We start from the raw sequence: 24683 nt of genomic DNA on the forward strand, positions 1-24683 counted from the left end.
CCATTATGATCACAGAATAACACTGATCAATTGTGGTTCGAATCATTTTAGACAACAGATCGCCTAAAGATTACAGAGCAGTGGTTCTAAATGCTAAGTCTATCATGGCACGTTTTCTATTCTCTGCTTTTGAGTGGCTAGAGGTAGGCGCTACTACCAAATCGATTCACAGTTTTGGTAACCATTTTTCTCCAACGGATCTGCTAAGGATCCAACTAGCTCACATTGGAGAGAATGAGCCGTATATATATATATATATATATATTTTTTTTTTGCTCTAAGTAACTTGTATCCTTGCGATTGAAATTGACTCAAGTTCTGTTTTTTCTCAAAAAAATATACAAAAAGGAGGCGTTGTATGTTAACTTAGCTTCCTACCACAGTGCTTGAGGCATTTTGGGGACTAAAATAGGGTAAAGAAATTCAAGGAAGACATTTACAGATTTGAAAAAAAATTAGCAGGTGAATCGAATTCCAAGTAAAGTGTAAGAGTGATGGATATCGTTTGTTACCGAAGGGTCATTGTACTTTGGTCATCCCTCATTAAACTTGAGAGATACGTCTATGCTGTGATAGGTTGGTGCTACTAGGAAGGGAAATACAGTTGAACAGAAGGACCGATTCCAACATAGAATAAGAAGGCCTTCCAGGCTAATACACACTGTACAAAACTGGTTTACAATGAAGCCAACAATATACCTCAAAACTCCGATGCAGGTTTGGAACGACTCAATAGAGTCGACTTCCTATGTGAGCTTAAGGGCAAAAGTAAAAGAGGAATTCACATAAGGTCATTGAAAAGACACAATTTCTGCTTGACTCTGCATTAAGTCTCAGCTAGATAGGCAGTGCAAATTGGTAACTAGAAATTTCGATGGAGGAGGTACAAATTTTTAGAAGAGATTTAAAATTTGAGAACGTATTCAATTGCTCGTGATTTGCAGAGCATATCTGAATACCGATTCAATTAAACAGACATATTCACTTTGCACAAAAGTGGATTTGTTACATAGCCAGCTTTGGATCTTTGTTTTTGTTGAGTATTATAACCTTCGCCATCCAACTACCACGTTCTAGGCCTGTATCTCCTCACTCCTTTGTATTTTGACTTCTGCTATTCAAGCTCTAGAGTGATTGAGAAATATTTTAGAAAAAGGAATCCGCATGGATGATACCCTTTTTTTGTTTTCCAAAAAGTGTCCCTGATTCACTAGATTGGTTGTTCTTATCAGCTCTCCACTGCCCAAAATTAAGGTTGATGCCTGAGACATGTAGCAGTTATACTCCTTAACTTGGTACGCATGTTAATTAGTTGGCAAATGGTTAAGTGTTACCCTTGTGTTTGGTCCAAAATTTACTCCTACAAGTTGTTAGCTGATTCTACAAGTGGCCAGGTAAAACTAAGTTTGCTTAGAACTCCACTATCTTTTTGGTTACAAATAGTGACAATTCAACATATTTTACATCACATGCTCAATTTGAAAGTTTTTCATGCACTTGCACATGCAGATAACAATGAATATTATTAATTTTTTCTTAAAGTCAAGATAATATTATGATCCCGTTTATATATATATATATAAACTAGTGCCTTATAGGGTCAATCAGCTGTCAACTAGGATCTGAATCATTTCAAACTTTGTGATCAATCAAGCTCTTAGAGTCAATAGGTGCATCTAGTTCCTCTTTTTAGAGTCATCTTAAATCCTAAAAAATTAAAAGACATAGGTACATTTTAGTTGTAGTATCATCCAAAATCCCAAAAATCAAAACAATCTATCAAAACCAACTGTCAGGGTCACATCCAAAGCGTCATCCTCTTGATCTTAAACACCCCTAATCTTAGTCCAAGACCAATTGAATAAACATCATGGAATGGCACTATGCATTTCGTGGGGAAGGCGAAAAATTTATCCCTTCCATCCCTTATCCGTCATCATCCACAAAAATCCTAGGGCAACAGGTCTACAGCTTACAACAACAAATGATGAACATTCAAAATAGCAGAGCCAAAACCTCCTCATTTTCATTACTCCAATCCCACCCACAAGACTTACAATTCACAAATCCATTCTACCAACAACTCTACATATCAACACCCTTCTCACAAACAAACATGACAAATCAACTTCAACCAACAAACACAAATTTCAACCAAGTCCCAAGTCAAAACCCATGCAATCAACATTTATATAAAAAGCATCATAAATTATTTCCAATTTCAATTTGATACATCACGTTCATCACATTTTATTTGCATTGCATTTATTCGTTTGTAAGAACTAAAATTCTTGAGTAAATCAAAGTCCACATATCAAAGTTTTATTCTAATATTTGTCCATGTCCAAGTTATTTAATAATATTTAAATCTATACAAATCGGGTTGTGCCAGATTGTTGTAGTTTTGAATGTGACTACTTGTTTAGCTTTGTATTGCAACTTGCAGTGAAGTGGGTGTTTTTACTTTGTATTCAATTCCCTTTTTCTTATTTACTAAGTTGTTTGTATTGTTAAAACCAAATTCTAACTTTATGTGTACTTTAACTACTCAATCCTTGCCTTTAGTTGAATATCCTGAGCTTAATGGTTGTGGAGTTTACTTTTAATCATAAAGCATAAAAACCTTTTTGCTTGGAGTTGATGTGCGTTACACTTTTGCCATAGTTGAATCTAAAAAGATCCACCTTTAGTATTGTTCACTATGCATGAACCATCCTAGAAAGCACACTTACAAATTATAAGTATCAAGCACATAATGTGCAGCTTAGGTTTTTAGATTTTGTTTTTCATTACAAAGACCATTCCCTTCTAATTCAAAGAGGTTCTACTACACATTGGTTCCTTTTTGTTTCATACTAAAAATTGCAAATTAAATCGCTAACACACCACTTGAACATAAAGGCTAGACTACGCTTAATGCATCTGTTTTCTCATTCTTCAATTTACTCTGACTTTTCTTGGGATTCATTACATCATTCTGAGAAAAAAAAAATTAACACTATGGAAATACACTAATTCTGCATTACCATGTAGAATGATTACATCAATGGTCATTACCATGTAGAATGATTACATCAATGGTTATCTTGATGCTATTGCCATGAAAATCCCTTTTTTGCTTCAATGGATCTACTCACTCGATAGAATTTCGATAGAATTTTCATACATCATGAAATTTTTTAAGGCAGTTCAACGTTTTGTCAACCTTGGACTTTGAACATGGTCACGTGTTACAACACCAAATGTTGCATTGATATAAACTTGATAATAAAGTCTTTATTTGTCATATGACATTATAAGGTATATATTAACATTTGGCGCTGTGCTAGAGCTTGAAGGACTCAAGAGTGGATCTTCTAATCCTATATGAATAATGAACTTGTGTTACGCCCCTAACCCAATAATGTGTATTGTGTTATGAGTAGTCGGCTTGTGGCTACCTTAACTCTTAAATAAGTTACATAATTATTTTTGTAATCATATATATGTAGTTAGGTCATCCTAGGAGTTATATTTAAGTATCTAAGTCGGCCTAGGTGGAATCCAAGGCATAAGTATGGTATATATAGGAGGTATAGGTTAGTTAATGTTGACTATTGAGTTGTTATTGAAGAGTATTGGAGGTAACATCCTCGAAGTGGCATATTATTATCAATTATTTGCAGCATATATCCTATTATATTCTTCTTGTACATGTTATTTCATTACAAGTGGTATCAGAGCATGATCTTGGCACTGTGAAGGCAAAGCTTTTTTATCAATTTTGGAGGTCATTTTGGAAATCGCATATCTTTCAAATATGAGCGATTTTTTTTCTGATTTTTGAAGGGTTTTTTAAGGATATATGGAATCATCTTTAGTCCAATTTTTAGATGAATTGGAGCAGAATTGAGCGAGTTATTGCAGAATTAGATTTTCTGCCCTAAATTTTTGTAAAGAACATATCTCCCAGATTTGAGTGAAGTTCTACCTCATTTTTAAAGGGTTTTTGAGAAGGTTATTGAAGAGTCTGCAGTGCGGGTTTTAAAGAAATTAGAGCAGAAATAAGTGACTTATTGTGAAATTGGGTTTCCAATAACTTCACTCTCAAAGCTGCAAAATAGCTAATTTCTTGAAGATTTTGTTTGGAAAAATGATATATAGGCTTTGGTGAGTAACAGAAAAAAATTCAGATCATTTTGATTTAATTTGCATTATTTATTACAAAATTATTTTGTTGGAACTTTTTCAAAAAAGAAGTAGCAAGAGAAGAAGAAAAAGAAAAAAGAACTAGTACACGAAGTAGAAGAATAACAAAAAGAAAAAGACGTAGAAGAACAAGAGCAAGAGAAAGAGAAGGAGTAGAAGCAAGAGCAAGAGCAAGAAAAAGAATAGGAACAAGAGAAGAGCAAGAGCCAGAACAAGAGAAAGAGCAAGAGCATGAACAAGAGAAAGAACAAAAAGAAGAAGAAAGAAGTAGAAGCAAAACAAAAGAGATAAAGATGAAGAAAAATAAAAAGTTTTCACTGAGGATAATGCTTTTGTAAAGAGGGGGGCAATGTTATGCCCCTAACCCTATAGTGTGTATTGTGTTATGAGGAGTCAGCTTGTGGTTACCTTAACTCTTAAATAAGTTACTACATATATATATATATATATATATATATTAACTTTTATATATGTCTTCATAGGAGTTAGATATATCTAAGTCGGTCTAGGTGGTATCCAAGGCATAAGTATGGTATACTTAAGAGGTATAGGTTAGTTATTATCATCATGCTAAGTTTGGAGTTATTGAAGAGTATTGCATGTATCCCTCTCGAAGTGGATTAGGAGGTTACCCCCTTGAAGTGGCATATTATGATCAATTATTCGCAGAATATATCCTATATATTCTTGTACATTTTATTTTATTACAAGCTGTATCCTAGGATGGTTGCATTTAGCATGTATTTAATCCCCATCTAGGAATACTAGCATTTTATTTCCAAATTAGACAGCCTCAGTTTCACCATATGGTCAATCAACTGAGCATCATTCAGACATTAATAATCTATATTTTAGGCTTTAAATTGATATAGTCATATAGTAGATGATTTTAAAAAATGAGAAACGAGGATTGTTGCATACTCTGGAGGGGCCAAAGGTCTAATTTACTTCTTAATAATTTTAGAATGCTTGCTGGAGATTGCAAATGTCAGAAAAAACAGAAACGCTATCTAAAGTTTCGGAACAGAATTTAGCTTGCTTGATGACGGTTGCTACTGTCAGCCAAACTGGAAGGGTTTTATATGAAGGTTTTTGAATACAAAATATTGAATGAGGATACTGTTTTGATAAAGAAGCATGATAGCTTGAACTATCTAATGGTGTGACACCATCATACTGTGAATGTAAAGATGAAGATGTCTAACAAGGACCAATGATAAGTGAATGTTAATTAGGGATTCCTCTATGTAATGTTTCTAAAACTTCGTGACAGTGAATTGGAATCGTTTCATTCACTATCCCCATATTTGCACAGGCCTACTGAGAAAGAGTTTGGAAATAAATTATTGGACCAAGTTTGAAGAGGTTAAAAATCCTGACAAATGTTTTGCAAATCCATTGAATTCCATTTATATTATAGTTTATGTTTCCTCCTTAATGTGCAAGTGGGTTATGAATGCATTATAAACTATTTTATGCCCTTACAGGTAGCAGTCTACAAAGTGAAATCGGTTTACCTTGTCAATGTTCGATGCACCTACAAGAAACATTTCGCTTCACATGTCTATAGCACAAGGGAAAGCTTTCCATTAAGGTCAGGGTTATCAATTATGTCTTCTCTCTTTGATATTTGGGAATTAATGAAATTTTGATACATATTAATGCTTCGACTTTGCATTTGATAATTTGATAATTTAGGATACAAATGGTGAATTTTTCAATCATATTGTCTGTCATATGTTTACGACTTGCCAGTGACTTTTGATCTAGTTAGAAATTTTGAAGTAAAGGAAATGTAGATTTTCAATCACATCCTAACTATATAAGCAATACTGATGAAAGCATATGCCAAGGTGTTGTTTAGAACTCTTTCGGATTGTGTTAAAATCTTCTATTACCTATGTTTTTAATAAAAAATATTTACTTTTCTGTTCATTAAGAATTTATAATGCCTCGAGAATTTGCTATTTGATATGAAAATAAAGTGGTTCAAGTATGCAAGATAAACAGGAATTTGATGATATCATGTGAACCTTTTATGTAAGATTAGAGATTCACGCACAAGTATAACTTTACATATCAGTATCAGTTCAGAGAGGAAGGAGGAAATTATGAGCTTAGATGTTGAGGAGTTGCACCTAATAGTGTTTAAACTTGAGAGCTTCTTGTGAATATATAAGCCAACCTCTCAAGCATCCTAAGACATCAATTGATCTTATAGTTATGTCAGGATGGTAAAATAGAGCAGGCTATTTCCACTCATGATCTCGATTCTCATTAGGCGATTTTCCTTTCTCTCATTTTTGCATAGCTAGTCTCCTGAATTATGTGCCATTTATGTCATCTATTCCTTAATTTCTGAGTAATTGGCTTTCTTGTAAGTGAATTCTTCTTCTAGCGATTTTCTTACTTGAGTTGCATGGTGTAATCTTCAATGTGTTCTCATCGAGTATCTTTTGACAGGAATCAAGAAACAATCATAATTTATGTTCCACTTGTCTCTTTCAGGATCCCATTTTTATCCAATGATAAGTGTAATAGATTGACCATAAATTCTGCAGCTGCAGCAGATACAGGTAAATGTTTGATAGCATATTTGGGATAAGATTATGATATACCTTGGTGTCTTGCAATATATTTAACTCTGCAACTTGAATAGTTTGTTTGTGGATGTTGTTAATATCAGAGGCTATAGTATATTTATTTTTCTACTTTCAATTCCTTGCTGCTTTCAGGTTTGGAAAAGTCAAAGCCTGAAGTTTTGGTGATAAATGATAGGGAGATAACAGTTGAGTCTCGTGAGGATGGAAAAATCCATGTGAGAACTTGTTTATTCAAAAAGGGATTTCGGTACACTGATTCTATTTGTTTAAGGTGTTTTCCTTCCCAAAATATAAATACGAGATACACTGGAGCCTGATGTATCTTAGTTGTAGTTCTGGTTATTTTAGCAATCATGCGACATTGTTCTCCAATCTTTTAGAATGAAAGGACATGATTTGGAGTATGCATAGTTGGTATTGTTGGTTGCCACTTTTAGGCCCCATCATTTCCTTTTCTTGTTCCAAGAGTTGAATTCTATTTTGATGCCACACAAAATAGAATAAAATATAATACTATTTTGCACAAGTACTCTATGCTTCAGATTGATATGACACACCGTCTGAAAACATTTCTTATGGGGATAGAGCAGATAAGCAAATCTATCTATTACTAGTTCATTTATGATGTGTTGATGGCTTTGGCTCTTGAGTGTAGGTAAGAGTGAACGTGTCAGGTGAAGATACAGAGAGGACATTTGATGACATTCTCACAAAGTTAGCTAAGGAGGTAGGACCTGTTCCAGGATTCAGAAGACAAAAAGGAGGTCAGTATGAAGAGTTCTATATGGTAGCTTGTTTACATGCGAAATGACTGTATCCACAAATTATTCTGGTCTTATTTATATTTGAAAAACTGTAAAAAAGGCTGCATATACTCTTGTTGTCACTTTCACAGGTAATCCAAAACTATTCCATTGTTGCAATGATTATTTTCACATGTGATTATTCATCTCTTGCTAGTGTTTTCTTTTTATGTTTTATGCTTCAGTTGGGGAAATGAAAGTGGTGCTGTTATTTCATTTAATTGTTGTACCAAACATGGATATCTAACTGGGTGATTGGTTTTTCTTTACAATTTGACATGGGCAATCTGGATGCTTCAGGAAAATCTGGCAATGTAAGTTTAATGAATCGCCTATTGTGTTTTTAAGAAAATGTCTTCAGATAAGCGGCTAGAATTGGTTTGATGTGTGAAATACATATAGTGAAGATGATCACATCATTGTGATTGTCTTAAAATTAAATCCACTGCTGTTGTTGATGGTCCTTGAAAGAATTATCTTTGATACATTTTTTGCGTTACAAGTGGTCAATTTAATATTAATATCTTATTATCGCTTTGATAAGTAGTGTCTTTAACAACATTTAATTTGAAGATAAGAAAATCTAAATGAGTTTGTTTTCAACAATGATATATTCTTTGGTTATTAGAACATGAGTTTGAAGACATCTCAATGAACAAATCCAAAAATTTTGCGGCAAGAGTTCAACTAAAAAACATGCGACTAAAATTTGGTTAAATACCGAAAATATGTCACAAAAATACTCATCTTAGGAAAGTATTGTTGATGTGTTTTTTATGCACATGCGAACACAAAATAAAATACCTAAAGGGTACCTTATCCTCTCTTGAACAAAGTTCCCGATTGCTGAAGATCTTGCTGAAGGATCAGTCGGAGTAACTCCAAGGTTTTGTATGTAGGATCTCTACGTGTGGATAAGCTCTCTATGGTATGATGTGATTTTGCTGGAATCACAAGGGGACTTACACTTGACGACCTAAACGTCTGTTTTGCTAGAATCACAGGATTTCACTGGCTTAGATTTTGAAAAAAGGAAAAAGGACGAGGGCAAAGAAAGGATCTAATTCTGATACTAAGAAATGTAGGAGCAATGATTGATCTTTGATGAAATTCTAACTAAGTCTTGTTTTGACATCGCAGGACCATCTCCACAAGGTTAGTGCGATCTTCGGAGGAAAGCTTTATGATGTTTAGATCATCGCTACAGGCATAGACACCATCAAGCTGATGCATATCAGTGAAGAAGCGACAATTGAAGTTGAGCTTAAGCTGAATGATTCTAGTTGACTACACAAGGCAAGTCTGCAATCAACAAACTGCTAGTAGTATGGAAAACAAATTTCACCATCAATCAAACACATTTCTTCCACTCATCTAATAACATGAAATCAAATCTGAGAAGTATAGAGACCATGCAAATTGTTGAATCGACCCATAGATTTCACCATTTCTTCAATGAAGTTTTACAAGTCTTTTACAACATCTTGGCAACAATCTTTGCCTTCTCTCTCTATTCTATTCTAAGTGCTATTCTATCAATTGACTATCCACTATTAGCTAACTATTCACCTTCTAACTACTGACTAACTATTGTTGACTCTTATTCACTAACTATTATCCTTTACAAATGAAGAGCCAGGGCTTATATAGTGCCCACAATACCATTCAATGGCTTGGATCAATTTGAGATCAATGGCCAAGATTTTACAATGAAACCCTAATTAGGGTTTGTTACAACAAACTTAATTCTGACCAATGAAATAATTGCATTATTTGGACACATGTCTTCTCTGGAATATTCGACCAATAGATAGCCGGGGTAGGTACATCGAAGTTTGTGCCACCCTTAATGAGCCAGGTACATTGAATCTGGACATGCTGAGGTGGACCAACCCGACTGGAGGAATGATGACTAGGATGCCACCTTGTCTAATACTTGGTTGATTCTCAATTTGGTGATGCTTTCCTTCAAATGCTGGACTGGAAGATAGATGGAGAAGGTCGTCCTTAATAAAACTGGACTGGAGGAGATCGTCCTTGTCCTGACTCGATCTTCTTTGATGAGGGTCCGCCAAGTAGTTGATCTTTCGACTCCGGGGTCGCCATTTGATGCCTACACAAAAGATTAAAGTTAGTCCTTGAGCATCATACCTAAAGCATAGAAATTAAGACTTTTCAAGGGAAAGATTCAAGATATTAATTTGAAAATGTCATGATAAATCCAAAATTCTTCATTTTTCAATTAATTATGAATGAAATCAAATTCTCAAGACTTAGACCCTTTTTTTTTTTAAAAAATTGCTATGAAAATCAAAACAAGCCTTGAATAAGAACTTCAAATGATTCTTCATACCTTCCCTTGAATGCTTAATTATAAAACCTTGGAAAATGAAGAAAGAAGACCGGATTTTGCTGGACAAGGGTTGAATTGTGGTCTTCCTTTGGATGAATTACGCCTCCATTAGCCTTCAAAAGAGCTTCACCTTCTTTAGCCTCCAACATTTAGCAAAAACTCGCCTCCAATCTGCTGGATTTCGCTCCTCAATCTGCTCCTCAAAATCGCACTTAGAAGGAATGAATAAATGATTTGAAATTTGAAACAACACTCCTTCTTTATATAGGGTGCTCGCCCTAATTTCTCTCAAGGCCGACTTGGCAAATAGGGCAAAAAATAAAATAAAATACCTCTCAAAAGATGGCTGACTTGTTTGTAAAGGCACAATAATGATTTTGAGCGCTCACTATGTATTTCTTAAATTTTAAAATTAATTTTGATGCCTTCAAGGTGGATTTTCAATTATTTCAAGGCCTAAAAATTAATTAATTAAATTGCCAATGCCTTAATTAATGCTAATTTAATTCAACCTCCCAAATGTCTTGAATTTGGCAAATTTGGTGAAAATTTAGGAATATGGAGGTTGATTGAGGCTTAATGAAGCTTCCTGATGATTTCGCCCTAGACCCTCTGGAAGGGTCAGGAGCGATTTTTTCAATTAGATCCTGAATCTCTCATTTCTTGACTCCAAAATCTCCTAGAAGGTGAGTTTATGTGTGTCTTGACCTACTCAAGGTCTTGTATTTCGAATTTATATCATTTTTCATGCAGGAACTAGGTGAAAATGTGAATTTCGCCCTGGACCCTCTGGAAGGGTCAAGAGCGATTTTTTCATTTTAGGCCAAAATTCACCTTAGTTTGATCTTTAAACTCCCCCAAGGCAATCTCCAGGGTTCATTTCCTTCCATCATTGGGTTAGCTGATCAAAATTTTGAAGGAAATATTGTATTTTTGGGAATTTCGCTCTGGACCCTCTGGAAGGGTCAGGAGTGATTTTCCCTCTTTGACCTAGGATCATCAACTTTTGAAACAAACAATTACTCATCAATGGTCTTAAAGGTCATTTCCACCTTGGTGTATCCTTGCCTTTGCACAAACTTAAAAGGAATATGTTGATTTTATGATTTTCACCCTGGACCCTCTAGAAGGGTCAGGAGCGAATTTTGAGTTTTAGGCCTATTCCTTCATGCTTTTTAACTTCAAATCACTTCTAAGGCATAGAACATCATGCCTCTCTCCCATCCAAGTCTTGAAAACCAAAAGTTTATCTTGAAATGCAAGGAAAATAGGAGGAATTGGAAATTTCGCTCTGGACCCTCTGGAAGGGTCAGGAGCGATTTTTTGTCTTGGCATCGAAATTCTCATCTTTAGCAATCCAATTTGACTTTAAGGCAATTCAAACATCTTCTTATACCCATGCCTAAGCTTAGCTTTGCCCAAACTTTGGAAGAAAAGACAGGTTTTAGGATTTTCGCCCTGGACCCTCTGGAAGGGTCAGGAGCGAAAATCCTTTTCTAGGCTTGGTTGCTTCCTCTTGACCATCTCAATTATCTTCAAAGGACAAAACATACTTCCTCACATTCATTCAAACCATAAAAACCAAAAAGATTGTTTTGACCTTGCAAGAAAAAGGTGTTTTTTAGGAATTTCGCTTTGGACCCTTTGGAAGGGTCAGGAGCGAAATTGCCTTTCCTGGGCAGAATCCTTCATTTTCTTCATTTCCAAACATGCCTAAGGGTTTCAACATGCTCTTTCCACCTTTCATCATGCCTTTGATACTCCAATCCGACCAAACTGAGCAAGAAATATCTCCCATAAAGATTTTCACCTTGGACCCTCTGGAAGGGTCAGGAGCGAAAATTAGGTTTTAAGCAAAATCCTTCATTCTTTTAAGTTGAAACTTCTTCAGGAGGCAAATGGGAGTTGTCCTTGTTTCATTCATGCCCAAAACTTGACCTTTTTCATTGCAAGATGAGAGCTATTCAAAATTTCGCTCTGGACCCTCTGGAAGGGTCAGGGGCGAAATTGCCTTCCTTGTCCAAAATTCTTCATTTTGCATGCTTCCAAATCTTCAAATGTATCAAATGATGTCCAATCTTCATTCCAAGAGACCCTGCACATAAAAAGTTAGCCAAAATTAGTGAAAAATAATCTCAAATAAGATTTTCGCTCTGGACCCTCTGGAAGGGTCAGGAGCGAAATCTTCATTCCAGGCCAAATTGCTCAGTGTTCAAGTTTCAAACCACTTCACAAGGCAAAGTTAGACTATTTTCCAAGTTAGGAACAAGGTTTCAAGCTCAAACAAGGTGGCAAATGAAGTTTATGATGAATTTCGCTCTAGACCCTTTGGAAGGGTCAGGAGCAAAATTCTTCTTCCAGGCTAGAATCCATCATTTTTTCAAGGTTTTCAAACATTTCCAAAGTCCAAACATGTCCACTTTTCCCTTCAAAATGCCTTGCAAATCAAAATTTGGTCAAATAAGGCAAGAAATGAATCCTAGGTTGATTTTCGCTCTGGACCCTTTGGAAGGGTCAAGAGCGAAAATCACTTTTTAAGCAAAATCTTGATCTTTAAAATCATCCAACTCCCTCTCAAGGCAAGAACATTCAAAAGCACCTCCACACGTGCCTTGGAAACTAGGAACTTGGTCTTGATAAGTGATAAATTGAGGTGCACAAGGATTTTCGCTCTGGACCCTTTGGAAGGGTTAGGAGCGAAATTCCTAATCTTGGCCAAAATCCTGCCTTCATTTTCACATTTTTCCATCCAAACAAGTGTTTTGCCCTCAAAGATGCCTGGGAATGAGTTGGTTCTAAGTTTGGGTCAAACTAAAATGTCCTATGGAGAATTTCGCTCTGGACCCTTTGGAAGGGTCAGGAGCGAAATTTGCTTTGGACCCTCTAGAAGGGTCAGGAGCGAAATTTGTCATTTTAGACTCTCCGTCAGGATCATTTTATGGAATATAACATTTAAGTATAAGAAAGAAGAAATAAGAAAGATAGAAGTGACATATTCCATATATACTTTCAGGATGTTTGAGAGTGGTTTCAGACCTCTAGGAGTTATATTGCAAAATCTAGTTTTTGGAGGATTCTTCAGTTTTCCAGACTTAGCCAAATTTCAGGATCAGGACATTCCAGACTTAGCCAAATTTCAGGATCAGGACATTCCAGACTTAGCCAAATTTCAGGATCAGGACATTCCAGACTTAGCCAAATTTAGTCAAATTTCAGGATCAGGACATTCCAGACTTAGCCAAATTTCGGGATCAGGACATTCTAGACTTAGCCAAATTTCAGGGCATTTGAAGATCAGGATGACATTTCAGACTTCATCACTCACCAACTCGACCTAGCTCGGACCTTCAAGAATGATATCCACTCACAAAGCAAGACACAATTAACAACAAGAGCAAAACCAAGCCCTAAGGAAGACTCTCAAAGAAACCCTAATTCTGGGGCCCTATGGACTCACCCTGGCTCAAGCAAAGCTTGAAATCCAACGATCCCCTCAACAACACTCATCCTGCAAAGGCTAATAGACAAAACCCTAAAAGACCTAGAAAACAAACCCTAGAAAGCAAAAAGCAGGGGTCCCCATTTGCAATGGGGCGATGTGTGAGTACGTCACAACAAGTATATAGGTGATCATGTATGCAAGAGATATGACAATTTTCTTAACTACTGAAATTTAAAAATATTAACCTACTGGAATGACCCTTTGAGTCATAGAGCTGATATTCTGAAAATGGAATAGCCACTAAAAGTTTTGCTTTTATATTTGGCCAAACCAAGAGTTCTGAATGATTTCTATGAACATTAAAACAGATAACAGAGGACTGCACTTCTTTGCTGGTCTCTTGAGGTAAAAAATGCTCTCATCAAAATTTTGGTTTGCAAGCTATGACTAACATCCTTCACATCAATGGACGTATAAGATGTAGTAAATCTCTTGATATCCATTTTTTTCAGCATATAGACCTTTCCAAATTTTCTTGTAGTTAAGGTTAATAAGAGATGTGCCAAGCCATCTAAATATATATGATACCGTGAAGAAGAAATTAAATTAGTTGAGAAATATTGAACATATACAGAGGCTTCAATGAAAGACACAAAAGCCAGTGGCAGCTAGAGAATAGTTTGAGTGTCTTTGTCAATTAACAAATTTCATTGAATAGCATTTTTTATTTGTTGAAGTCCAAATTATTAAGAAAGAAGCAAAGCTAATCATGTGCTTTTGGCAGATAAAAGTAGCCTGATCTTTAGTGTTTTGATAATGTGGGGAAAATTTTCAAGCATACCTATTCATTATGTAACCTGTGTCCAGTCATTTTGTATTAATCAAAATCGTGTTCCGTATACAAAAATTGTAAATGTGACCTTTAGGTAGTTAATGGCTATGATGCCTCACTGATGATTTTATTGGTAAGTTAATATCTATGAAACGGTAAGGATTGTGTTGTTTTACAACACTGATTTATTTTGTGAAAGCTTAAGTTTTTCTTCGTTTCCTGTATGGTACAGCAGATTAGAAACAGAAGCTCAGGTCACTCAATTCATTTAACAAATACGGGTGAATTTTTAAACTAACCTCATTAGAACCTAAAATTTCAACCATATGAATTAATTTTATGAAGGATATGACAGATAACTTAGAACCATGTCTTGAAATTTATTTGTTTAGCATTTTAGAGAATATTGGTTCATAAATCATTTTCAAGTAAGCAGTGTTTTTTCAATGTAGTTGAATTATCTGTTGTTTTATCAAGATTGAACTACATAGTTTTTTGAGTCAAACATAATGAATCAAACTTTATTTTTAAGTGGACCATTCATGCACATGAGAAATGGGTTCTTGTGAACCACTACTCATGAAATATGAGTCAATGAAGTTTGACTCAAACTGCAAAAAACACCACATACTTGAGAAGAACTAGTTAAGAATTTCTGTAATGAATGGTTCATAAGTCACAACACTTGTTGAAGGATTTGCAAATGGTGTAGCAACCTAAGTGGGCTTGATCTTGGGCAAACTCCATGGTTAAGTGTGCTTGGGTCAGAAGAGCCTTGAGATGGATTATCTCTTAGGAAGCCTTGATGTTTCACCCTTTTGAGCATCATCTAGATGCAATAAGGGCTAAGAGGACCTTTCATGCTCATGAGAGATGGGTTCGTGTGAACCACTGCTAATTGAATATGAGAATCACTCAAGAAACCAATTAACATACATAGATAAAAATGCAAACAAAATACAAGACAAGAACTCAGATTTATCTCGTGGAAAACCCTTTCGGGTAAAAAATCACGACACAAAAATTTCTTCAATATCTTAGAATGGGCACCAACCCAGATTACAAAGTACACAACTAGAAAGAGAACTCCAATTCTTTTCACATCACCCACTGTGTTCAGAAGGGACTCCAACCCCTGTATAACCAAGAGCACCAACTCTCCCTAAAACAAAATTTGAAAACTCAAACTAACCACTCCTCAAGACAAGCTAAACAAAACAAAACTCTAACTCAGGGAAATCTCAGATATCAGAAGAAGAATTCAAACTCCAGAACCATCTACAGCAATTCAACTTTGCTTCAGATTACACACAGTCTCAGAGAAGTAAATTTGCTCTTTCCACAATGAACAATCTACTCCTTGTAGAAAAGTACGACTCAGCTTAGAGAAGAAGCACACTCATGAGTTGCGACACAACCACCATTCTTCCTGCAACACCAACACCCATAACTCTAAAAACGATCTGCTACATAATGTGATAGTGCTCAGAAATCAATACAGTTCACAATATGCTGAAAGCACCTCATTTTCTAACAAAACGTTAATCAGCCACAATATTAATTTTCTTCTACACTCTTTTGTAATTTGAAACGATAATCTCTCCAATCATAGACCCAACGGCATGCTGCAATATTGTTTTTGTATATTCACCTTCCAAGAAGCGCCAACACACTGATTTTAAAAAACAAATCAATATTCACGAACTCAGGAAATAAATTTGAATTACCACGATTCGCCCAGAATTTTGAGAGAATTCAATTTTTTTAATATGATGTCTGCCAGAAGTTTTTAAATGTATCACCTTCAAAAATCCGTCCACAACTCATCAAATCGAGAGATGGAATAATAAAATAAAAACGCATCCAATAACTCTTTCCTCCATCGCACTTTCAGAAAAAAAAATCGTGCTCAATAAATGACTCGACTTCACTAGTTTTTGCACTCAAAAGCTAACGCCAAACATTATGCCCTCAGGTTCATTTTCTTTTTAAAAAAATCCCCATCTACAGCGACTAGTAGCAAATTCAAGAAGTCTCACACATGACGCATAAGCCAAGCCAATGCATGTACTAATAAGCCTGCCGAAACTCTTGCCATCTCATATTAAATAAAAAAACGAATCCACAAGAGGCGTTGCTGAACAGAATAGGCCTACAAATTTTTACACAAATAGGCAGCTCAGAAATATTATCGGGCATACCATATTATCGAAGTAGGCAGTTCGAAATTTTACGACAGCCTTCCTTCAAATGGGAACCACTGAATTTTTTTTTAAAAACTGCTGAATATAATCCAACCGAAATTATTACAACACCCTCCATGAATTCACATCAAATTTTTTAAAATTCCCACTCATGTCCTCAAAAGCTCAAAGCATCCAGCTCCTGCCTATTTACGACATATAAAAAAAAACATTAGTAAGTGAATGCGTTAATAACACAATCCATACCTTTGACATCATAAATTCGATGCCACCACTATCGATTTTATGAAATATGAAGACCACAACATAGTGTTTCCAAAATAAAATGGCAAACCTAAAAAATGAACTTGCTCACTAAATGCCAAAAAGAAATTCGATTCCACTACTTGACCATTTTGAAAATTCAACGCTGACAAAGCAAATAGAATATTCAACATATTACATGGCATAGAATTTGATTTGGCTGCTTATAGAAGTCAGGCAAGCACACAACTCTAACTGGCAAGCAACCAAGTAGCTGAACAAAGCTAGCAAGTAGACAGCTGAAGCACACAGCCAGCTCAACCAAGCACGCAAGCAGCTCAAATAAACTTCAATAAAGTTCAAAATTGGCCTTGACATCAACAATAAAAATTCCAACAAACTCCCCCTTTGTCATTGATGACAACTCATCTCCAACTCCCCCTGAGATCTTGCTCCCCCTTTGACATCAATGACTAATACAAAGTTGCAACCAACTAGAAATTGATACAAATTCGTAAACAAACCTGCAAACACTAAACAAGGGCATAAAATAATACAATAGATACTCCCCTGAGTAATACAATCCTGCAATGATGGAGTCAAATCACTCCTAACTGTTGTCTTAACCTTTTTAAAGTATCTCTGGGCAAAGGCTTTGTAAAGACATCTGTAAGCTGATCCTTAGTGTTGACGTGTCTAAAGTCACATCGTTGCAAACTCCATCCGGCCAATGCAAAATAGAATGTACTCGTTGAGTATCGTATCCTCTCTTGAGATAAGGAAATCCCTAATGCTGGTTTTGTTGATCAAAGGGGACGACCTCAAGGTTTTGATTGTCAGGTCTTGATTTCGGGATTACTCAGTGATTGATGTGATTTGCTGGTAGCACAAGGGGACTTACGATTTTGCAACAAGGTGGTCTGTTGTGATTTTCGGATTGCGAAATAAAATCAAAAGGGAAGGGTTTAGGAAGCCTAAGGACAAGGATGATAATAGTTGATGCAACGGGTAGACAGATTTCGATAAACTAGTTCTTGTTTCGCAAGAGATACCCTCACAACTAGACAAAAACGGTGCAAGCTCCAAGGGATGAAGGATTTTCAAACCGGAGACACTCATTTAGGCACCCAATTCTGGCGCAGCCTAAGACGAACACCTGCAGTTGAACTAAGCACAGTATGGGTTCAGACTAACCATGCACGGTGACCTACAATCAACAGGCCACCAATGGTATGAACCTAGAAATGCATCAAATACCCCTCTACACTTCACCATTAAAATCTCTGCACTCTAAAATTTAACCAGCTGAAAGAAACCATGCAAACAGGATGAAAACAAGACAATAAACACCAAATCAATGTTTATATATTGATTTCAGCTGCCTATTACAACAATTTTTGCAGCATCTCTATGCTACTGCTAAGATCTAACCTGTTCTATCTTCTAAAATCTAACTACAAAATTCTAACCAACTGTCTAACTATCTAACAAAAATCTCTAACCCTTTACAAAAGAAAGGCCTTTGCCTTTTATAGATTTTACAATATTGAATCATAGGCTAGGATTGACTGCATTCAAGGGCCCTGATCTGCCTTCCAGAAGTTGGCAACTTTAACCTATGCCCAATCAATTCTCAGTTATCCAACCAACCATAATTTCAACTACCTACAACTGTTTTGGCATTATTTTGAGTCTATCCGGTAGTTGGACATAACTGTCCACAAAAATATCTTGTGCAGGACCCATAGGCAGTTTTATAATAAAACAGTTTCAATTTTTAAAAACTGAACTTCTAGAGTTAAATCCATCTGTGTACTTTTCCTGAGAATGCATGATTGTTGCATTCAGAGTGTTCTTCGGTCTTTGGTGGTGAACTTTAACTTGTTGCCCCGGTGGCACGCTTCCCAATGCTTCATCGCTTTGATCCTGTACGACATTTTTTCTCCTCCAGCTTCCAGCGCTTGGCCTTGGTTGCGATCCCTCTTCGATTTGCATTTCCAGGCCTTCGCCTGGTTCTCTGCGATGGCGTCCTGTGACCTGCAAACCATTAATCCCATTTTAATAAATTAATTTGAAAAATTAAAATTAATTTAACAAACATTAAATTTAACGCTTGGAGGGTCATTTGAAAATTTCCCAAGTTTTAACGCTATACTCCTTCTGTGAATTTAGTTGTTCCTAGCAATTTCGGGCAAGAGGGGCGTTCGAAAAGTTTTTAAAAAAGTTCATACTTAGACGTTTTCGAAATTCGGCCTAAATGGCACTTCCACAAACTTTAAGTTAGCACCTTACTATTTTATTTTCACATTTTCGGGGGGTTTGAGAGCAATTGCAAGGTTTTTAAAACTTCAACATTTTCGCCCCTTTATGGCGAATTTCGGGATTTTGGGCACTTTTGAAAGGTTTAAAAACTGACATTTACTCCCCTTTATGGCAAATTTCGGGATTTTGGGCACTTTTGAAAGGTTTAAAAACTGACATTTTCGCCCCTTTATGGCGAATTTCGGGATTTTGGGCACTTTTGAAAGGTTTAAAAACTTTGACATTTTTGCCCCTTTATGGTGAATTTCGGGATTTTGGGCACTTTTGAAAGGTTTAAAAACTTTGACATTTTTGCCCCTTTATGGCGAATTTCGGGATTTTGGGCACTTTTGAAAAGTTTAAAAACTTTGACATTTTCGCCCCTTTATAGTGAATTTCGGGATTTTGGGCACTTTTAAAAAGTTATAAAACTTTGACATCTACTCCCCTTTATGGCGAATTTCGAGATTTTGGGCACTTTGGCAAACTTTGGAGATTTTACGCCCCTTTATGGTGAATTTCGGGATTTTGGGCACTTTTGCAAACTTCGGAGATTTTAGCCACTTTGCAAACTTCGGGGATTTTAGCCACTTTGCAAACTTCATAAACATTTCGCACTTTTAGAGCCTTTTGCATAGTTTTGACATTTTGACAATCTTTTCTCCTTAGCAAATTTCGGGATGTTCAGACTTTTTGCAAAGTTTTAAAACTTTAACAGTTTTCCTCGTTTCAATCTCCCTTTGGCGAAAGTCAGCATTTTGGGTCCTTCTGCAACCTTTAGACGCTTCATCATATTTGGGGAATTTTGCAAGCTTCTGCCATTTCTCACCTAACTTGGGCGATTTTACAAGTGAAAAAAAAAGAATACTTTGAAGCTTCAGACTTAGCGTTTTACCAGCTTAAGCAATCTTTTGAAATTTTAACGCCTGAACATTAAACTCACCCTACGGATTCCCAGGCTTACGCTCAAAAAAGACGCGAGACATCCTGTGCAAAACTCAACAGGGCGAAGGCGAAAAGACCAAAAAGAGGGGGACCCTGTTGGCAACAGGGAGCGTGTGCAACACACAACACTTAGTAGGAACATATTCAAGCTTTACCTGTTGATCATTGACTTGTTCAAGCAAGAAATGATACTTAATTGGAATGTGCTTAGTTCTTGAATGCAGAACAAGATTATTAGATATGTTGATGGAACTTGTCTTATCACACAAAATAGAAATGGGATGATTGAAATCTACCTTGAAGTATTTTAAGGTTTGCTTCATCCAAAGAAGTTGTGTGTAGTAGAACACTGCTGCTATATATTTTGCTTCAGCTGTTGAAAGAGAAACAAAAGCTTGTTTTTATTGTGCCATGAAACCAAACGTTTCCCAAGGAAGAAGGCACCTCCACTTGTGCTCTTCCTATCATCAATTGAGCCACCCTAATCTGCATTTTTGTATGTTGTAAGTAAGAAATCATTTTCACTTGGATAACAAAAGCCATACTCCATAGTACCTTTAAGGTGCTTGAATATTCTTTTGACTACATGAACATGTGTCTCCAATCTCCATAGGGGCAGCCTAAAACCTTGCAACAACCTGCATTATATCAGGTCTAGTGGTTGTAACATACAACAAGCTACCTATCATAGACCTGTAGAGAGTTTGATTAGCATCCGATGATTCATCATCCTTACCTGAGTTTACAACCAGTCACCATAGGAGTGCTAACAGGAGTACAATCTTCCGTATTGAACCTTTTCAACATCTCTCTAATATATTTAGTCTGAGAAATAAATATACCTTCCTTAGATTGATGAATTCGCAGCCCAAGGAAAAATGTCAGCTCTCCCAACATTGACATTTCAAACTCCCTCTCCATATTATTTGCAAAGACTACACACATTTACACACAATCACTTCCAAAAATTAAATCATCAACATAAACAATCACAATCAGCATATGTTAACCCTCCTCTTTGATATATAAGTTGCTATCCGCAATGCCTCTACTAAACCCCTGCTGAAGTAAATAGCTATTTAGTCTGTCATACCAAGCACGAGGTTCTTGTTCGAGGCCATAAAGTGCCTTTTTCTGATTGCACACATAATCTTGATTCGCTGACAAAATAAAACCATTAGGCTGTTCCACATAGACTTCTTCATTTAAATCACCATTCAAAAAGGCAAATTTAACGTCCATTTGAAAAACTTTAAGACCTTTAAAAGAAGCAAAAGCTAAGAACATTCTAATAGCCTTTAATCTAGCAACTGGTGCAAAGGTTTCATTGAAATCTATACCTTCAACCTGAGCATAACCTTACACACCAACCTAGCCTTATTTCTCACCACTTGGCCATCCTCATTCAATTTGTTCCTAAAAACCCACTTTGTGCCAATAACATTCTTGTCCTTGGGCCTTGGGACAAGTTCCCAAGTTTCATTCTTATTGATTTGATCTAAGTCTTCTTTCTTAGCTGAAACCCAAGATTTATCTTTTGTCGCCTCTTCAAAAGTATTTGGTTCAATCATGAACAACAATGAAATATCATCATCCTCATTGTAATTTACTTTTCATCTTGATGCTCTAGGTCTGTGCTCTTGCATAATCTGATTAGTAGGATGGTTCTTCTCAACAAATCTTGATGTGGACTTGAGAGAAGTTCTAATTGTAGTTGTGTTTATGTCATGTGAAATTGTAGGACCTTCTCATGTATCTGTTGTACTAGATTGATTTTTTGTTGTTCCACCCTCAAAATGTATAACGACACCTTTATTTTGATTGTTATTAGAATTGTTTCTTGTATTGTTGCTTGTTGTCTCAACTTGTGGATTGGTAAGAATTGGTCGGCCAACATTTTCAGCTTCATCACCCTGCAAGCTATCATCACAACTTTGCAATCTTTTAGAAGAATCAACAATCTCATGATTTTTCACATTAGTGCTTTCAACTATCTTATGCAATCTCTTATTAAAACATTTATATGCTTTACTTTTTGATGAATATCCTAGAAAAATACCCTCATCTGCTCTAGGATCAAATTTGCCTAAATTATCCTCATTTCTTTTAATAAAACAAGGGTTGCCAAAGATTTTAAAATACTTAACAGTTGCTGCCCTACCATTCCATAATTCATATGGTGACTTGTTATGCTTTGCCCTTACCAAACTTCTGGTTAGAATATAAACAGTTGTATGAACTACTTCTTTCCAAAAACAATCACTTACCTTAGATTCATTCATCATGCTTCCAGTTGTTCTTTCTCTCAACCACCCCATTTTGTTGAGGTGTACTAGCAGCTGAAAATTGTCTCTTAATACCATACTTCTCACAAAAACTCACGAACTCATTAGAGGTAAACTCACCTCCATTGTCTGATCGTAGGCATTTTATTTTCAATCCCTTCTCATTTTCAACCAAAGTTTTTAAATCTTTGAACTTCTCCAAGGCTTTTGATTTTTTCTTAAAAAAGGCCACCCAAGTCATACGTGAGTAGTCATCAATTAACAACATAAAGTATCTTTTACCTTGCATGCTTGCAGTTCTTGTTGGTCTGCACAAATCAGTATGAACCAGCTCTAGAGGCATCATGCTTGAGTACCCTTTTGCTTTAAAACTCCTAGGAGTTTGTCTGCCCAATTGACAATCTTTACACACTGCGTCGGATGGTTTAATGAGTTTTGCCAAGTCTCTCACCATTTCCTTCTTGCTGATCTGAACAAGACTGTTAAAGTTTATGTGACCAAGTCTCCTGTGCCACAACCAAGACTCATCAAGTGCACTCAAGCAACAAGTTTCACTTTTAGCATCATCAAAAATATACAAGTTATTCGCTGCCCTAATTGCTTCAGCAATATGAGTACCATCTTTACTAATCTTACAACAGTCAAAACTAAAAATTAGACTATGACCTTGATCACACAACCGACTGACACTAAGTAGATTATATTTCAAGCCTTCAACAAACAACACATTCTCAACTTTAGTCTTACCATCACTCAACATGAGTGTACCTTTACTAGCAACTCTAGCAGATGAGTTTCCACCAAATCTTACCTTAGCACCATTTGATTTTTTGAGAGTTAAGAACTTAATCTTATCTCCGGTCATATGTCTGGAGCAGCCACTATCCACATACCAAATATCTCTCTCATTATGTGCAAGAAGAGCTGTTTGCACTATCAGAGACTTAGTTTCAGCCTCTTTCTCTTTCTTCCTCCAAACTTTGGTTTCCTTTGCATTGTTCTTAACATCCTTCTTTTGAAAATTCGCCTTGTCATTCTTACAAAATCTTGCACTGTGCCCAATGTTATTACATTTATAGCAAACATTATAAATTTCTCTTAGAGGAGCAAAAGAGTTCTTGTTTTCAAAACTCAAATTATTTCTAAAAGACATCCTACAATTTGCTGCTTTATGTCCGAAATAGTTACAAGCAAAAGAATAACCATGAAAGAATGAATAATTAAACCTGGCCAAGTGTGCTTGTCTAGCATTGAAAGGTTGCCTGAAAGCATTATTTCTGGTTTTTGAAGATGAAAACCTTGAACTTTCACCATTAGAAGTCTGTTGTTCTACCTTCAAGCTTTGACCTTCTTCAAGGCCAACTCCACCCTTGTTTGAGGACTGTTTTTGAGAGGTCAACAGGTTGTCCAACGAAAGTGAACCTTTTTTATTTATCTCTTCTTGATTTAGCAGTGTGGTTGATTTTTCTATCTTCCTAAGAGAAGCTATCTCAACTTCAAGTTTTTCACAACTTTCAGTCTTAACTTTAATCTGATTTTTCAATTCCTCTTCAAGTTTCTTAGCCTCATCAATCTGAAAGTTCAGATCATTTACTTGTTTCTCTGCATCTTCAAGAGCTTGTGATTTTTTGACTTTTTCTTCAATTTCTTCCTTGAGCAGCAACTTCAGATTTAAGTTTTTCTTTTTAAGACTTTTGATTTCACTAAGAGCACTTATCAATTCTTGTTCAAGGTCTACTTCTCCATCTTCTTCATCAAAGACATCTTCATCTTCTTGATTTTGAACTTGAAATTCTTCTACGGCCATAAACAAAATCTCATCACTCAGAGATTCTTCATCACTTCCTTCAGAAGAATCACTTTCCTTCTTAGAATATAGACTCTTTTTGGATTTCCATTTCTTCTAGTCCTTTCCTTTGAATTTCTTTTTGTAGAACTTTGGCTTCTTTTCATTTCCGCTATCTTCATCATTCTCATAAGGACATTTAGCTGCAAAATGTCCACCCTTTCCACAGTTAAAGCACTTGAGAGGCATCTTCTTCTTTTGTTTGTTGAATTCCTTCTTTACCTTTTTCATGAACAAAGCTTCCTCTGAATCTGAATCATCATCAGAACTATCACTTGACACTTGTTCCTTTTGTTTTCCTTTCTTTGAGGCTTTGAAAGCAGTTTCTCTTTTTGATGATTTTGTGTTTGTCTTCATCTTATATGCTGTTAATACACCATGAAGTTTGTCAATGGATAGTTTATCAAGATCAGTCACTCCTCTATGGCTGAGATCTTAGCATCAAATCTTAGAGGTAAAGATCTTAAGATTTTTTGAATAACCAAACTATCATCAACCTTCTCACCAAGACCTTTTAAAGAATTCACAACTTCATCTACTGTCAAAAAGTATGTTGTCACATTCTCATCTTCTTTCATTTTCAGACTTTCAAACTGCATTCTATGAGTCTAAAGCTTGGCTTTCTTCACTTTTTCATC

General features: G+C 35.9%; 1 protein-coding gene across 2 annotated transcripts in view; it reads left to right on the top strand.

Moving 5' to 3' along the window:
- Positions 1 to 24683, top strand: part of LOC131028834 (uncharacterized) — a 68812-nt gene that overhangs the window by 39152 nt on the left and 4977 nt on the right. Inside the window, exons 2-6 of one of the 2 annotated variants that reach the window (XM_057959186.2) lie at positions 5676 to 5782; positions 6652 to 6764; positions 6924 to 7006; positions 7447 to 7555; positions 7895 to 7908. In XM_057959186.2, coding sequence (XP_057815169.2) covers positions 5676 to 5782; positions 6652 to 6764; positions 6924 to 7006; positions 7447 to 7555; positions 7895 to 7908 — 426 coding nt within the window. The remainder of the gene's footprint in view (positions 1 to 5675; positions 5783 to 6651; positions 6765 to 6923; positions 7007 to 7446; positions 7556 to 7894; positions 7909 to 24683) is intronic. The other variant, XM_057959187.2, reaches the window with a different exon arrangement.

The sequence above is a fragment of the Cryptomeria japonica genome, chromosome 5, assembly GCF_030272615.1.
Source record: "Cryptomeria japonica chromosome 5, Sugi_1.0, whole genome shotgun sequence".
NCBI lineage: Eukaryota > Viridiplantae > Streptophyta > Pinopsida > Cupressales > Cupressaceae > Cryptomeria > Cryptomeria japonica.